This window comes from Diabrotica undecimpunctata, chromosome 7 (assembly GCF_040954645.1).
Source record: "Diabrotica undecimpunctata isolate CICGRU chromosome 7, icDiaUnde3, whole genome shotgun sequence".
Lineage (NCBI taxonomy): Eukaryota > Metazoa > Arthropoda > Insecta > Coleoptera > Chrysomelidae > Diabrotica > Diabrotica undecimpunctata.
This window is the reverse complement of record NC_092809.1, coordinates 101,880,725-101,898,424: the sequence shown is the minus strand read 5'-3', so window position 1 is coordinate 101,898,424 and position 17,700 is coordinate 101,880,725. Positions and strand designations below refer to the sequence as shown.

General features: G+C 35.5%; 1 protein-coding gene across 1 annotated transcript in view; it reads left to right on the top strand.

Annotated features, from left to right (window-relative positions):
- The window catches only part of LOC140445662 (uncharacterized), a 106,256-nt gene extending 88,871 nt beyond the window's left edge, over positions 1-17,385 (top strand). The window contains exon 13 of the mRNA XM_072537899.1: positions 16,602-17,385. Coding sequence (XP_072394000.1) covers positions 16,602-17,354 — 753 coding nt within the window. The 3' untranslated portion in view covers positions 17,355-17,385. The remainder of the gene's footprint in view (positions 1-16,601) is intronic.
- Positions 17,386-17,700: the final 315 nt, after the last annotated feature.

Genomic DNA, 17,700 nt, shown 5'->3' with positions numbered 1-17,700 from the left:
CTGTCGGGATTTTTTGTGATCTCAGTAGGGCATTTGACTGTGTCGATCATATCTTACTCATTAATAAATGAAAAAATACTGGAATAAAAGATCTCTTACTAAAATGGATAGAATCCTACCTATCAGAACGTCGTCAGTATGTCTCCTTAACAGATGTATCCCAACAATCAGTCTTCTTCAAGTGTTATCTTCGTTCCGAAGGTTGGCGATCATCAGGGCTATACGTATTTTCGAAACTGCTGACCGAAACAATTCGTTGCTGCTACAGCTATACCATTCCCGTAGATTCTTTAGCCAGGAGTTTCGTCTTCTTCCTATGGACCTTTTTCCTGCTATTTTCCCTTGCATAATTATTCGAAGCAGTTCATATCTTTCGCCTCTTGTAATGTGTCCCAAGTATTGCAGTTTTCGTTTTTTGATCGTAAATATGACTTAGTTTTCATTATTCATTCTTCTCAAGACCTCGACATTTGTGACTCTCTCGGTCCATGATATTCTCAGGATTCTGCGATACATCCACAGTTCAAATGCCTCTAATTTTTTGGTATCAATCTTTTTCAACGTCCATGACTCTATTCCGTAGAACAGCACAGAAAGTACGTAACATCTCATCAGGCGAAGTTTCATTTCAAGGCTCAAATCTCTTCCGCAGAACACTCTCTTCATTTTAGTGAATATGGATCTGGCTTTTTCTATTCTTATTTTGATTTCTGCTGAGCTATCGTTGTCTTCATTTATAAAAGTGCCTAAATATTTGTATTTCCTAACTCGATCGATAATTTCATTGTGTAAATATAAATTTTGGACATTTTGTGTTGATTTCGATATTACCATAAATTTAGTTTTCTTTATGTTCAAAGATAGTCCATATTCTTCGCTGCAGTCTGCTATCTTATTCACCAATTTACCATTTACACCATTTATTTTAATACCTACGGATTGCTCAGAGAGTGTTCTATTCATTACGTCTTCGGAATAGAGATTAATCAGGGTTGGTGACAGTATACACCCTTGTCTCACACCTCGCTTTATTTCAATTTCTTCAGTGGTATTATTCTCTACTCTCACTACTGCTTTCTGATTGTAGTACATATTTGCTATTAGTCGGATGTCTCGTTTATCTAAATTCTTTTCTGTCAGGAGTCTGATTAGGTGGTCATGCCGCACTTTATCAAAGGCCTTGTAATCTATGAAACACATGAATACATCTTGATTTATGTCAAGACATCTTTGAGACATAACGTTCAGTGCAAACAACGCCTCTCTTGTTCCAAGTCCATTTCGGAATCCAAACTGGGTATTATTGATGTCCATTTCCAGTTTTCTGTGTACTCTAGAGTGTATAATTTTCAGGAATATTTTTAGTACATGGCTCATCAGACTGATTGTACGGTAATCACTACATTGTTTGGCATTTATCTTTTTTGGTATAATAACAAAGGTGGATAAAAGCCATTCTTGTGGTATTTTTCCTGATGTATAAATGCTATTGAAAAGTTCAACTAAAATGTGAATCGAGTCTTTTTCTATTAGTTTAAGGATTTCCGTTGGTATTTCATCTGGACCTGGGGCTTTACCATTTTTCATTCTTTTTAGTGCGTACATTACTTCTTCTTCCGTTATTTCTGGACCTTCTTCTCCTTGTATGTTACTTAGCTCAGATTGTTGTCTATCATCTGCAAAGAGTTCTTCAATATAGTTTTTCCATGTCTTCAACTGTTCTTCTAGTTCTGTTATTATGTTTACGTTGACATTATACAGGGTATTTGGCTGCTTACGTAACAACAATCAGTAAATATTTGCAAATCAGGTTACATTTACATTCATATGGGTGTTCCGCAAGGTTCTATAATTGGCCCAATATTATATTTTATTTACTTAAATGATATTGTCTCAATAAATTCTGCTGTACAGTTTACACTTTATGCAGATGGTACTTCAATACTTATATCAGATAAATCACATATATCTCTTGAAAATAAATGTAACGAACTCTTGTGTGATCTTAGTTATTGGTTTTCCTCGAATTACTTACATCTTAATGCGGATAAAACGCATGCTATTCATTTCCACAATAGACAGAAACATCTGTTAGATATCGAACTATCTCTGTATATTCTAAACCAATTGAAAAAGTTCAATGCCTAAAGTTTTTGGATTTGTATGTTGATGAATGTCTCAATTGGAAAAGGCAATGTGATGATATTATTTCCAAAATAAACTCAGCATGCTACCTACTTCGAAACCTCAAAGATATACTAAGTGAAAAACAGCTAATTACGCTATATTATGCTCAGGTGGAGTCTCGTTTGCGGTATGGCATAGTATTTTGGGGTACGTCTTGTAAATTCAGTAAAGTCTTTCTATCTCCAAAGAGAATAGTCCGTTGTATTGCTGGTATTTCTCGAATAACTAGCTGTAAGAGTTATTTTACTAGATATAAACTTTCAACTGTGCCGTGCTTATATATTTTTGAAGTTTGTGTTTTTATTCCTTCAAATCTTGAGAAATTTAAAACTAATAGTCAAATTCACAATATAAATACAAGGCAGAATGAAAAATTACATGTGCCTTTTTCTAAAGAAAATATGCATTTTTAGTCACCTGCAATAATAGGTCAAAGAATACATACTAAGTTACCTGAGCCAATAAAAAAATGTAAGAATATGAAAATATTTAAATTAACTTTAAAAGATTTTTTATTACAGAATACGTTTTATTCTGTTGATGAATATTTTAGTAGTTGGCATTATTTTAAGTATATGCTAGTAATTTTACATTTTCTATTTGTGTTTGCCTTGTAATCTTAGGTTTAGCGTAATTTTAGATTTACATTTACATTTATATTTACTAATTTTGTTTTCTAAACTGTGACTGATCCTATACAAATTGTATTTGTCAAAAAGGAAATAAAGTATTATTATTATTATCCAGATTTAGCCATACGGCTCACACTCCCTCTAAGGGGAAAATTCACTCATCCCAGGTACCTATGGTATCAAAAGTATCAAAAATTATTATTATTATTATTATCCAGATTTAGCCATACGGCTCACACTCCCTCTAAGGGGAAAATTCACTCATCCCAGATACCTACGGTATCAAAAGGATTGAGCTCTGGTGGGACTCTTTCCATGTTATCGAGTCCTAGGTGACTTGGTATGTCGGTGTATCTCCCAAAAATTTTCGTACGCATCTGGACGTCGAAAGTAACACAGCTTTCTGCATAATCTTATATAGATGTTCATTTAGACCCAGCTTTTTTATGTTTTCTAGGAGGCTCTTCGGGATGACTCCAGTGGTAGAAAGAATAATAGGTATCGTCTGGGTACTTTCCATTCTCCATTGTCTCCTGATTTGTATTTCTAGATCTCTGTACTTGGCGATCTTTTCGTTGTATTTAACACATAAATTATTGGTGTTGGGTATCGCCACATCAATAAGTGTTGTTTGCTTAGTAATTTTATTAACTAGTATGAGATCGGGTCTATTATGGGCCACTGGTTGGTCTGTAAGCACAGTGCGGTCCCAGTATAGCTTGTAGTTGTCATTCTCAAGCATACTCTCAGGAACGTATTGATAATATGGGAGATGGTTTGTTTGTAGAAGTCCCAGTTTGTCAGCTAGTTCTTGGTGGATAATCTTTCCTACTGAGTCATGACGGTCTTTATAATCAGTACCGACAAATGCCTGGCAGCCACCGGTAAGATGTTGGATAGTTTCTTGGGCTTGGCATCCATATCGGCATTTGTCATTTTGGACTTGAGGATCTTTAACAATATATTTCAGGTAATTTTTAGTTGGAATAACCTGATCCTGAATGGCAAGTAGGAAACCCTCAGTCTCGGGAAACATCTTTCCTGATGTCAACCAATAGTTCGACGCTGTATTGTCGACATATTCTTGGCTGATCTCATTAAGATGTCGCCCATGCAGAGGTTTACTCATCCAGGCGCGCATTTTGTCTTGCTTAGTCAGGTGGTTTATGCGCATTTCTTGTTCCCTCAGTTTAAGCGGCGTCGTATCATCTACTGCGCAAATTGCTCGATGTAAAGTAGATGTCTCAGCCTGTACCTGAAAATAAGTTCTTAAATTAGCAATTTGTTTATTCAATTGCTCACCTATATCCATAAGTCCTCTTCCCCCTTGATACCGCGGTAATGTTGTTCTCTCTACTGCACTACGTGGATGATGTTTTTGCGCCTTTGTGAGAAGTGTTCTTACTTTCCGCTGAAGACCCTCTATATCCGTTTTTGACCACTTTATAATACCAAATGAGTAGCTCAGCGCGGAACAGGCGTACGTATTTAATGCCTTAAACAAATGTTTACTGTTAAGATATGACCGATTTAGTTGTCTTACTCTTCGCACGAACTCCGAAGTTAGTTCGGTTTTCATTTGTTTATGGTCAATTTTCCGCGCTTGTTTTACTCCGAGATATTTGTACATATCATTTTCACCCATTGCCTCGATGTTTTGGCCATCTTGCATATCGAAACCTCCGGGCTGAACCTTTCCTCTGACTATGTTTAGTATACGGCACTTGTCTAGTCCAAAATTCATACTGATATCATTTGAGAAATTTTCTACAGTTTTTAGCATCTCATCTAGGTGGTTTCGAGTGGAAGCCATTAATTTTAAATCATCCATATACAACAGATGATTAAGCTTCGCTACAACAGTGTTGTTATTTTTGATGCTAAAACCTGAGTCAGTAGAGTTCAGCAGCTGAGATAGTGGGTTCATTGCTAGGCAAAACCAAAGTGGACTTAACGAGTCCCCCTGGAAAAGCCCCCGGTTAATAGGGATATCTTCAGTTTCGATATTAATTTCACCCGGTATTTGAAGGTGAATGTTAGTCTTCCACTCTGCCATTATATGCTTCAAAAAGGTCACGAGATTATCATCGACTTTATATATTTTCAATATATCTATAAGCCATTCATGCGGCACTGAATCAAAAGCCTTCTTGTAGTCAATGAAGGCAGTAAAAAGGTTTCTTTTTTTGTTGTATGCCTGGTTAGAAATGACTGAGTCGATAATAAGTTGTTCCTTGCAGCCCATGGACCCCTTAGCGCATCCTTTCTGTTGAGGCTCTATGATATTGTTCAGAGCACAATGTTGGTAGATACGCCGGGCCACACAGGATGTGACCAATTTGTACAAAGTTGGAAGACAAGTAATTGGGCGGTACTTTGCTGGATCTTGGGTGTTGCTTTGATCCTTCGGTATTAGATAAGTGGTTCCCTGAGTAAGAAATGATGGTATTTCCTGTGAATTAGAAATAATATTATTAATAAATGCTGTTAAAAGCTCATGAACACTCCAAAACTTCTTTAGCCAGAAGTTTTGAACTCCGTCTGGTCCAGGAGATTTCCAGTTATGAAGCTCTTTGATAATGTTCGAGACTTCTTCAGTGGTGAAAGGTTCATAAGGAATATTACTGTAGTGTTGACAGTTGTTCGTCGTTTGTTCAATCCATCCAGCATTGTTGTTATGAGTAGCTGGCGTCGAAAGTTGGTTTCCCCAAAACTCATGAATTTCTTCTTGGCTTGGGTAGGGTTTATTTACATTTTCTACGGTGGAATTAAGTTTTCTATAGAAAGCCTTCTCTGCATTCTCAAAAAGTGTATTGTCGCATTTACGGTTGTTACTAACTTTGTATCTCCTTAGGCGACCTGAATAAACGGAGAGTTTTTGTTTTAATGTGTCCAGGCAGTGTTGAGCTGTGTTGTTCTCTGGATCATGTTGTGAGTGTCTTGGAGTGTTCAGAATTATTTCTTCAGTTCTTTTAATTACTTTTCGACTTCTTACTCCTCGGATGTATTCTGTAATTTGTCCAATATCCCTGCGCAATAATTCAATTTTACTCAGCAGTCTTTTTTCCCAGGGTGCAATTCTGTTTTCAGTCCTTCCGATATTAGTTCCCCGCCGTGTTCTGATCTTAATGCCCATAACATTAGCAATTGCTGTTGCTGCACAATAAATCAGCATATGCAAATATTCTAATGTATGGGCTTCCACGATATAATTGGGTAGGACTTCAGTGTTCATAATTTGTAACAGCGCACCTAGTTTCTTACAAGAGTTTATTTTTGGTAGCGGTGGTCTGCTAAGTGGGTTTGTACCATTAAACTCTTGTACGGCACGTGCCATTTCTCTTACCAGGCTATCGTGCAACTCGTTGTTGTCCTGCTGCGTGTTAACAGGTTCAGTTTCTTGTATGATGGGCTCAGGAATCTGCTCATTTGGGATTTGATTATGGACTTGATCCACAACTAGCTCTTGGTTATGAATCTCCCGTTCGACTTCTGATAGTATCGCGTCTAGCCTCTGGGATAAGATTATTTCTTATAATTGCCCGGTATTGATCTGCTATTCGCTGTTCAGATACTTGAATCTCTGGGTACTCCCTGCAAAATTCGGCATACAGTTGTTGTCGATAGCCGATCGTTTCTCGACCGAGGTTCGTCACCTTGTAATAGAAACGCAAAATGTTTTCATTAATAGACACAGTCCATTTCATGCGCTGCCTCGGTCGTCCCGCTTGAGTGAGCGCCGGCTGATGTTCCAGCGCAGCACCTTCAGCGGGTGGAGCTCGTGTTGTTGTTTGGCTCATTTGTGGTTCTTCTTGTTGTTGGGCTGTAGCTGATTGTATGACAGGGGCCCGCCTCCTCAACACCCTGCCACCGACGTCCCGCATGCTGTCACGTCCAGCGCCGGCTCCAGACGTGCCCTGGCGATCCCCAGGCAGCGACCCTAAACATAAATTATTAAACTCCATTTCCATGGGTGTGCATTTTATACCTACTGCCAGGTGTCAGTTTTTGTTCCACGGCAGGTATGCCTGCTACCCTCTGGGTATCGGTTCTAAGAATACCCAGAGAGTATCCCCCATTCGCAGGGGGCCGCGCCTGATAGAAGAACTGACAAAAAAACTCCCACAGGTTAATATTATTATTATTATTAAAAATTGAAATCGATTAATTTAGTGCAATCGATAATAAAGCAATAAGTGCTTTAATTTCTTCCATATTTGTACTGGTGGCATCTCTTTCTCTACTGTAGTTTGTCCGAAGCTTTAGAATATATTTGTTTGTGTGTTCAACTATTTCGCTGATGAGTCTGGAAAAAACAGTTGCCAAGCATCAATAATGGTTTTTGCTTCTATGGCTTTTCCAATTACTCCAGAAGATTGAGTAACTATGTTTCTGCTCCGGGTCTTTTTTTTTAAACAGCTACGGGAAATTTATTCCAGAACGTCTTTTTGTCCCTTGAGTGGCAAGTTTACCTTACCTGTGTAGCCATCTGTACCGATAAAAATTGACGGCATAGTTTCTAAAGTTGTTATTACATATTGTAGTATTGATTTATATGTGATTCATGCTGGGTCAGGTGACCCCTTAAAAATGTCCCATGGGCTTGTAGTCTATAAATCTCATATGAGTTTCTTCATCTCTTGTCTTATTGCCATGATCGTCAATAAATTATCTTGTTTTTGTATATTTCATTATTTTGTCTTCATCTGTATTCAGACATATGTTACAATATAAACATTATCACAATCATTGGTTGCTGTATTAGTATAAATAATATAGCCTTTTATTAATCTTCTTAAGGTACCTTCTCCGTTACTTAAGTTTGGCGATAATTACAGCTAAGTCTAAGTGCTCTATATCAGGAGCGATTCATTGCAGGAACCCGATCCGTCAACTGCACATGTGCGAGGGGAGGACGTTCGAGATGTCTCGAACCTTCAACTGAAAATGTTGAGTGGGATCTTGTCTTGATTCTTGATGCCTTATCGAAGGTTTATATTCTACCAAAGAATATAGATACATAATGCGCCTATATTCTTTGATTTTACTTTAATCTTTGATATTGTATTTGCACGTGTATAAAATCACAGCATAGAATGATGAGTCTAATTTAAATAAACATATAAAGAATATTTATGAGGAATTTACTTTCAAATTGGAGAAAAATAAATTATTATCTCCAAACAAGAAAATTTGAAGAAGTACGAAAACAAAGCTTAAAAGCAAGTAAAGCGGCGGGATCTCTTAATGACACAATCTGGAAGAACAAACACCTAAGACAAGACACTCTATAAAGCAGCAATTAGACCTATGTTAACACACACGGCGGAGACAAGACCTGACACATCTAAAACGAGACGACTACTAGAAACAACAAAGATGAAAATACTTCGACGAATATCAGGGAAAAGTCTGTTGGATAGGGAGAGAAGCGAGAACATAAGAAGAGCATGTAATATAGAAGACTTAAATGGATGGGTGACAAAACGGAAACAGGAGTGGACGAACACATTAGTAGAATGGCAGAGGATAGGATAGTACGAATAGCACGAGATAAGTCACCAAATGGACGAAGTATTGGCAGACCAAGAAAAAGATGGTGCGGTAATTTAAACAATTTAGGAGGCTAATATTGAAGAAGAAACAGGCTTTAAAGCCTACATACAAGAGGGAAGAAGAAGAACAAAATTTGAAAAACAGAAATTCTTCTCAACAAGGAAGAAAATGAAAGCTAAGACAATACGTATGAAGAAACGGGATGCTGTTGAAAATCGTGTAGTAGATGACACGTTTCACTCTTAATTGTATATATCAGGCGATCTTTCTAATGATCATATTTATACAAAAATTTGAATCTATGTACATATTGTTTAAAATGAAAACTATCTTTATTTTAGTTTGACTCACAATAACCTGCGGTGGGCATAATTACTTTATTATACATTATTTTCACATAGTACAAAATATAAGTATGTATTCAAATTTTTGAGCTCCATTCTTCTTGAGGTGCCCTTTCCATTACTGAAGGTTGGCTATAACTACAGCAAATTGCTCTCTATCTTGAGCTGTTCTTAGTATCGAATGTATGTCCATGCCTGTCCAATCTCTTACATTCTTCAGCCAGGAGCATTTTCTTCTTCCTGGACCTCTTCTTCCTTCCACTTTCCCTTCCATTATAAGTCGTAGGAAGTTTTTTCTCCTCTGTAAATATGTCCTAGATAACTCCTTTTTCTGTTTTTTACAATATTTAGGAGTTCTCTCTCAGTACCCATTCTTCTTAGCACCTCGTTGTTGGTCACGTGCTCTGTCCAAGAGATCTTCAGCATCCTTCGAAAAACCCACATCTCAAAGGCTTCTATACGCCTCATACTTGTAATTCCGAGAGTCCATGTTTCCACTCCGTATAGCAATATGGAATAAATAAACGTGCTATAAATGAATATATTGTGCTCCATAGCTATGTTAAAAAACGATAATTTTATTTTATTCCTTCTGCCACCATGAGGTTTATGTTTTAAAGATTGCATATGCGCAGTTACCGGATCAGATTCCTGCAATGAATCGCTTCTCTCTATATCTTAAGCTGTTCTTAATATTGATTGGGTATCCATTTCTGACTTCTTTCTCTGACACTTTCTTCTTCCTGGATTTCTTTTCCTTCTTTTTTCTATTCCATTATGAGTCATAGAAAGTTGTATTTTTCTTCCCTGTATATATGCCTTGTAGATAACTCGTTTTCATTAATGAATAATGGAAAAACAACAATTTGTGTGAATTCTTAAAAAATGAATGGCCAAATAATTAGTTTATATTTCTTATTTGGTAATATTTATTGGTTGCTGCTTGGTGTTCCCTTCGAATATCCTAAATATGTTTTTATCTAAACTAATAAGGGAAGCAATAATCGCTTCATTCAAATCAAAAACACGTGGGATTGACTTTATTCCGCCCGCCAGTGCAACAATCATTAGAAATGTTATTATTAACACGATTCCCTATCTTCCACCCACTCGATAGTGCAACACCCATTAGACTTATTACGAAAGTTTTTTTTAAGATATTTGATATAAATCGATGTTATAATGTTTGACTTCATCTATTAAAATAAGTCACATATTAGTCCAATTACATTAGTGTTTTACTCGACACAAGTATATAGACGGGTGTAATAGTCGAAATATGTAGTACGAGATACTACAAAAAGACTCTCATCTAGGGATTCATCAAAAAAGTAATTTTGTATCTTTTTCAGAAAAAAAAAAGATACAAAAAAATGACCCTTAATAAATCGGTTAATAAACAAAAAAGTTATTGCAAAATGAACAACAAAATCGCTGTTTTTGACTATTGTTAATAACTTTTGTATTAATAATTAAAATTTGTTTAAATGTACCTGAACTTGAGGGTCTTATTGTGTTTCAATTGTGTGCAAAATATGGGCCAGATCGGTTGAATAGTTTTTGCGAAATTTAATTTGTTTATAAGATTTGTTGAAAAATGAGCTAATTTCTAAGCCTGATCCAGATAATTTGACTGAATGGATCCCAATAATCCGGGGCATATTTTCTTCGTTAAGACATATTATAATAATATCCTATGGAAAAAAGTTTTAAAAAAATTGCATTTATGTACACATAATGATTTAATAATAAATAACACTTTTTTAATTTATAAATATTTACAATAACTTCCTAGAATTTAGTTCAAATTAAATGGCTAAAAAATATTTAGAAAGCTGGTTAAAAATACAACTTATAAAACCAAAAAAATGTTCTAAGACTTGGGAGCTAAGACATCCCCTTTTTTAACCCTCTATAGGGCAAATTAATACAGAAATGAGGTCAGATTTTTAGTCAATGTTAGTGGTTGGGTAGCAAGTAGACACTTTTCTACGATCCTGGTAGAAAATAGGTCTACTTCAGGGAAGCGTCCCTGCCCACCCGAGCCATGCTTTGCTCTCAATTCCTTACTGAGAGAAATCATGTCCCATTCCTTTATCCTTCCAAAATCTAGTTACCTACTTCCTATCCCTCCCTGGTGAAGGGCAGCAGCGATCATCAGTACCAGTTCAAGGCGTAGAGGAAATGATCCATTATATTTTCCACAAATCTAAATGGCAGACGAGAACAAGAAAATGGCCCTCAGACCGGGGCACCCCTTAAATGGGGAGAGGGTGCGAAGAATCCCCCCGTCAACTACCCAAGAAAGTGCACAGAGAATACAAATATACGACCGAATAGTACGCATTGCCACCTGGAACGTACGCAGCTTATTTATGTCCGGGAAACTGGCAAACACTGAAGCCGAGATGGTAAGACTAAAAATAGACATCTTGGGAATTAGTGAAGTAAGATGGACTGGATCAGGAATACAAAAAACAAAACATGGATACATATACTATTCAGGTGGAACCGACCCAGAACATCAATATGGAACTGCCATATTAGTGTCGAACAAAATTGCTCAATCAGCCATAGACTTCATCCCTCTAAATGATAGAGTAACAAAGTTGAAATTACAAACAACTCACAGAAAACTAAATATTATTCAGGTCTATGCTCCAACAAGTGACAAGTCAGACGAAGAAATCGAAAAATTGTATAACAACATAGATGAAATAATGAGACTGACAAAAAGAGGTGAGATAACGATGATCATGGGTAACTTTAACGCTAAAATTCGTCGTGGTGCTGAAGGAGACTACATAGGAGCATACGGTCTAGGTTCCAGAAATAATAGAGGAGATAGACTTGTACAATTCTGCGTAGAAAACAATCTGTTAATAGCCAATACCTTCTTCAAACAACATCCTAGAAGGCTATACACATGGAAATCACCTGCAGACAGAAAAGACAGAAATCAAATTGACTTCATTTTGCTCAATAACACCTTTAAGAAGTACATACAATCTACGAAAACATACCCTGGAGCTGATATACATAGCGATCTCAATCCAGTTATAATTAATTTTAGATTAAAAAGATTTCTCAAAGTCAAAAAGAAAACTGTATGTCAACAAAATGCCTAGAAATCGAACAACTTCAGGAAAAATAACGAAATAATTATGGGTACAGAAGACAAACTAGAGATATGGAAAGAATACATACAAACTCTTTTTGACGACGATAGACCTTGTTCTCCACCATCCACAGATAATCGAATAAATGAAAAAGGCCCAGAAATAACCAAAGAAGAAGTGATTCACACAGTAAAATCTCAGAAAGATGGAAAAGCCACCGGTCCAGACAATATCAATGTCGAAATACTTAAACTAATTGCAGATAACGAAAGTAAAAGCCTAGATTTAATAACAGCACTATTCAATAAGATATATTACACAGGTAAAATATCAACAGACTGGCTAAAATCAACATTCTTAGCATTACCAAAAAAATCGAATTCCTCACAATGCGATGATTATCGAATATTAAGCTTGATGTCTCATGTCCTTAAAACTTTTCTCAGAATTATCCATACACGAATTTACAAGAAGTGCGAGTTCCAGATGAGTGACACCCAATTCGGATTTCGAAACGGATTGGAAACACGAGAGGCTCTTTTTGCTTTAAATGTGTTAACGCAACGATGCAGAGACATGAATGTAGATGTATATCTGTATATATAAAAGATGATGGAAATTCTGAGAATAACTGGAGTTGACGAACAAGACTTGCGAATTATCTCAGAACTATACTGGCACCAAACGGCAACAATTGAAATAGAGCACACAACATCCGAAGACATACAAATCCGACGAGGAGTGAGACAGGGTTGCGTCTTATCACCGCTACTCTTTAATTTGTATTCGGAGTCTATATTCAGAGAAGCATTAGACGAGGTCCAAGGCGGAATTAAGATTAACGGAATCAGCATAGACAACATCAGATATGCTGATGATACCGTCTTATTAGCAAGCAACGCACAAGAATTACAAAATATAATAAATGCGGTAGTTCACCACAGCGAAATGTTCGGTTTACATCTAAACGTTTCCAAAACTGAAACTTTAGTATTTTCAAAGACACCAATAAACGTACAGGTGTATGCCAAGGGTCAAATAATAGAACAAATAAATTCCATAAAATATTTGGGAACAAATATCAATAGTCAGTGTAATCCAAAAAAAGAAATCCTATCAAGAATCGAACAAGCAAGGAAAACATTCATGAGCATGAAAACATTTTTTACAAGATCAGACCTTAGTCTACAGCTTAGAATCCGAATGATCAGATGTTACGTTTTTTCTGTCTTACTGTATGGCTGTGAAAGTTGGACAATGGACTCTGAAATAGAAAAAAGAATAGATGCCTTTGAGATGTATATATACAGACGAATGTTGAGGATTCCATGGGTACAAAGAGTTACTAATGTTGAGGTACTTCGTCGCATGTGTAAACAAAAAGAATTACTAAGAATAATCAAAGAGGGGGAAATGCAATACTTGGGTCATGTGTTGAGAGGCGAAAGATATGAATTACTTCAAGTTATACTGGAAGGAAAAGTACAGGGCAAAAGATCAGTAGGAAGACGCCAGAACTCGTGGCTGAAAGACCTGAGGAGATGGTTCGACCGCTCATCCGCAGAGATCTTTCGCGCAGCAGTTTCCAAAACTACAATTGCCATTTGGATCGCCAACCTTCGAAAGGAGACGGCGCAATGAGAAGAAGAAGTGGTACTTAAGTAGTACCCAAATCATAGTGGTTTATAAAAATATTAAAAAAAAACAGTCTGATAATATTTTCTGAGCCGGTTAATTTTTAAACCAGTATCCAGTTATGCAAAAAATAATTTTCCATAAAATCTCTGGTCGAAATTTCATCCAGTTGATTGTTTTCGTATATAATATCATGAGAGAAAAAATTTTGCCGGCAATATTTTCGACTGGTATGAAAGTTTGTTGCCTGGCAATTTTCGCGAATTAAATTTTGACAGTTAAATCACGAGACGTCAGTCGAGTGATTTTGTCAAAATGTCATAAGCGAAAATGGCCAAAATGCAACAAACTTGAATAAAACCAGAAGAAAATTTTGCCGGTAAATTATTTTCTCTCGAATGATATTCGACAAGACTATTTCATGAGACAGTTAATGCACCATTTCAATGAAACATAATCTTTATTTATTTGTTAACAACATTAAATGTACAATGATTATAAGCTCTAGTAGTTTGCCCATTCTTCTCTATCAAAGCATGATTTTGTGTATTATTGACCTGCAGCATTTGGGAACTCAAAGGTCCAGCTTCATTTGTTGTTCTGAGATTTTCGATCAACTTCTGGTGGTGACTGGAATCCAGCTGCAGATATGGTTTTAGAGAGCTTGCATTTGAGTGACCCGTTAATTTAATTAACTCCTATTCAGAAACACCTGGCTTGAACAAGGCTGACACAGCTGAAGATCGATGAGAATGATTTGTTATTTTATGTTTTTTTGTGTTTATCAAATTTTTTCAGCTGACATTTTTGTCCACTTAGATACGGTGTTAATTCCTAGTGGACAGTTTTTGAACCAAGATCCATCCTTTCAGTTGGGGTGAACGATATGAAAGAGTATGTCTGATAAAATCTTTGGTCCCCTTTGTTCCATTAATTTCAAATAATCTAACTGGGCATAAATTTTCGTTTGATGAATTTCTTATTCGTCATTTCCTGCTTGCCAAACTTTTCGAACCGCCTTGATTTGCTTTAGAAAAAATGCTGTTATATTGAATTTGGCCCGTAAATTCTCCCATATTATTATCAAATTCCTTCTTTAAAAAGTGAATCTTGCAGTTTACGATCTCATTATCTCTCCAAGCATGTTCAAATGAGCAAAGGCGAAAAAATTTTTTTTGTGCTTCATCGGGGGTTTTCTCGTCGTAGCTTTGGATGATTTTTAATAGTTCTTCGGTGGATAATGCTTTTGAACTGAGTTTTCTTTTTTCTTGAACACTTTGAAGCTGCCTCCGCTTGGTATTTCTGGCCAATCTTACAAACTCCTTTAAGTTGCCGTATGTGTTGTTTACAGATTAATCTTGAATCAAATATCATCCCTAATATTTTGCAATTATCAACAACCGGTAATTTGAAGTTGTGGATAGTGATTTCAGGATTAAAAGAACTTATTCTTTTGCTAAATTTAATAACTTTGGATTTAGAGTGGGAGAGGGTAAGTCCTAGAGAAGTTACTTTGATCTGTAGGTCATTTACTCCTAATTGTATAATTTTATTAGTAGTTGCGTTGGATTTACCATGACAGTACATTATTAGGTCATCGGCATATAATACGCATTTGATTGGTGGAGCTATATTTTCACTTAACTTGCTAATCGAAAGAATTAATAAGGATGTGCTTAAAACTGAACCTTGAGGAACTCCATCATGTTGGATGTTGTGGAGAAGAAAGGAAGTTATTGACAGAAACTCTGAACGATCTAGATGTTAGGAATTTTTTTATAAATGCGTATATGTTGCCAGTAAGGTTACATTCAGGAAGTTTGTCAACGATTACGTTTCTAGAGATGGTATCAAATGCGCCTTCTATATCAAAGATAGTTGCTATCAAATCTTGCTTGCAATTAATTGCGTTGGAGATATGGGTTTGGAGTAGTACCAGATTATCTCTTGTGGAGCACTGTCTTTGGTAGCCAGATTGTTCCCTTGGAATAATCTTGTGTTTTTCAAAATACCATAAAAGACGTTTGTTGATCATTTTTCCATTAGCTGACACATAGTACATGTGATATGTGATGGAGACGGGCCTGTAAGATTGTGGAAAGATAGTTGGATGATTTAGCTTGAGTATTGGTATAACAATAGATTTGTTCCACTGGGATGACATTTATGGGAACTTCAGATTATATTGTATAAATTAAGGAGTTTATTAAGACCATTATTAGACAAATGCTTTACTAATGCGTAAGGAATATCATCAGGCCCAGCTGCGGTGTTTCTACTATTAGCTAAGGCAGATATTAGCTCGTGGATAGTGAAAGGAGAATTAAGGGATCTACTATATTCAGCTGATATTAGATGATTTCTGTGTGAATGTAAGTCATGGTGAGATAAAGTAATATTAGTTTTGTTCCTGAACTTCTCTTCAAAATGTTTGGCAAAAGTGTTAGGAATAAGTTTATGTAAAGTGATCTCTATACCATTTTAAATTAAAGGAGTAATTTTAATATTAGTTTTGTGACCTTGAATTTGTGGTATTTTTTTTTTCCAAAGTTGACTAGGGTTGGAGTTTTCGTTAATGGATGATACGTAATATTGCCAAGATGATTTTTTACTTTTTTTAACTACGTGTTTGGCTTTGGCTTTAAATCATTTGTAATTCATTAGATTTTCAAGGCTTCTATTTTTTTGGTACTTATTTAAAGCTTTTTTGGATAGACGAATCGCCTCAAGTACGTTTAAATAAATTTTATTAATTAATAGTACAAAAGTTATTAACAATAATCAAAAACATCGATTTTGTATATCTTTCTTTTCTGTTGACGTAAAATGTCTAAATAGACAAATTTTTTAAGTTATAAGAAAAATAATGAGTTTGACGTTTTGATTGGTTATTTAAAAATAATTCCACTAAAAAATTGATGAATCCCTAGATGAGTCTTTTTGTGGTATCTTATATTACACATTTTAAGTGTCAAACCCATCTATACAATTGTGACGAGAATAGTCTTATTTTTTACCAACTTGATTGGCTTGTATACTAAATGCAATTGACCTTTTAGAATTATGCCCGAATTCTCATAGGAGTCGTAACAACAGTGTTGAATTAATAATTTAATTTTCCATTACAGATATTAAACCAACTGGCACTCCTCTCGTCGAATGACTGCTTCAAAATCCACGTATGTTTTTCACTCCAATCGTTTTCCCATGTAAATAAAAATAAGTTAGGTCAAGATAGCCGTAGAATGTTCGGGACAATTGCCACCATTTTATCGAATTTACTCAACTCTAATAACGTCGTTAAATACACTGTTTTAGAACTTTTAGAACTGCTAGTACAAAATGGAAAAGAGGAAATTGTCAAGAACACGTTAATGAATAGTGGTAACGATATAGTAGAGTTGGTTTCGACTTTTTTGAGAAAAAATGTGGAAAAGCAGAAATTTAATACAGAATATTTTAAGTTCATCGGAGAATTAAAATATAGACATAACTGCGTTATGAGGACACATATACACACAGCTAAAAAAATAAAGTTAGACATAGATGTACCTCACCAAAATAGAGATGATTATCCCATAAGAGAATCTCTACAAAATGTTAATCCTATTCAAGTTAAAAATAATGTAATAGAAGAACAGACTTCAACTCACGCTGTTAAACTTAGAGATTATAAACATAGGTCGAAGTCGAAAAAGGATGTTCCGGTGGTAGCTGTCGAAGACTCCAAAGAAAATGAAGATGATAGTATAGATGAAGTATTGTGTAAGATTAAAGGAGAAATAAAATGTTTAACGAAAGTTTTAAAGACTGAAAAGTTGTCTTCAAAAAATGTTTCCGATTTAAAATATATTATAAACCAATTATCATCGTTAATGTAACTTATATTGATTTTGAATAATAAACTATTTTGAAAATATTGTTTTCTATTCTTATTTAACTATGCATATGCGTAAAAAGTAGGTCAAACACCTACTTTGTACTTATATAGTCTACCTAAATTTTATGAATTGAAGTTTACAACATATTTTTATTATTTTTTATTTTTTCGTTTTATTTTTTTATATAAATATAATTCCCCAACATACGGATACGCTACTGAGTGTCTTATGACACTTTGGAATCTCTTTACGGCTTTTTAGCTAACTTCTAAAAGCGTAAAATATTCCTATTCAAAGTAATGACTATTGAAGATTTTCATAAGTAACTTACACTAGTTGTCTGTCT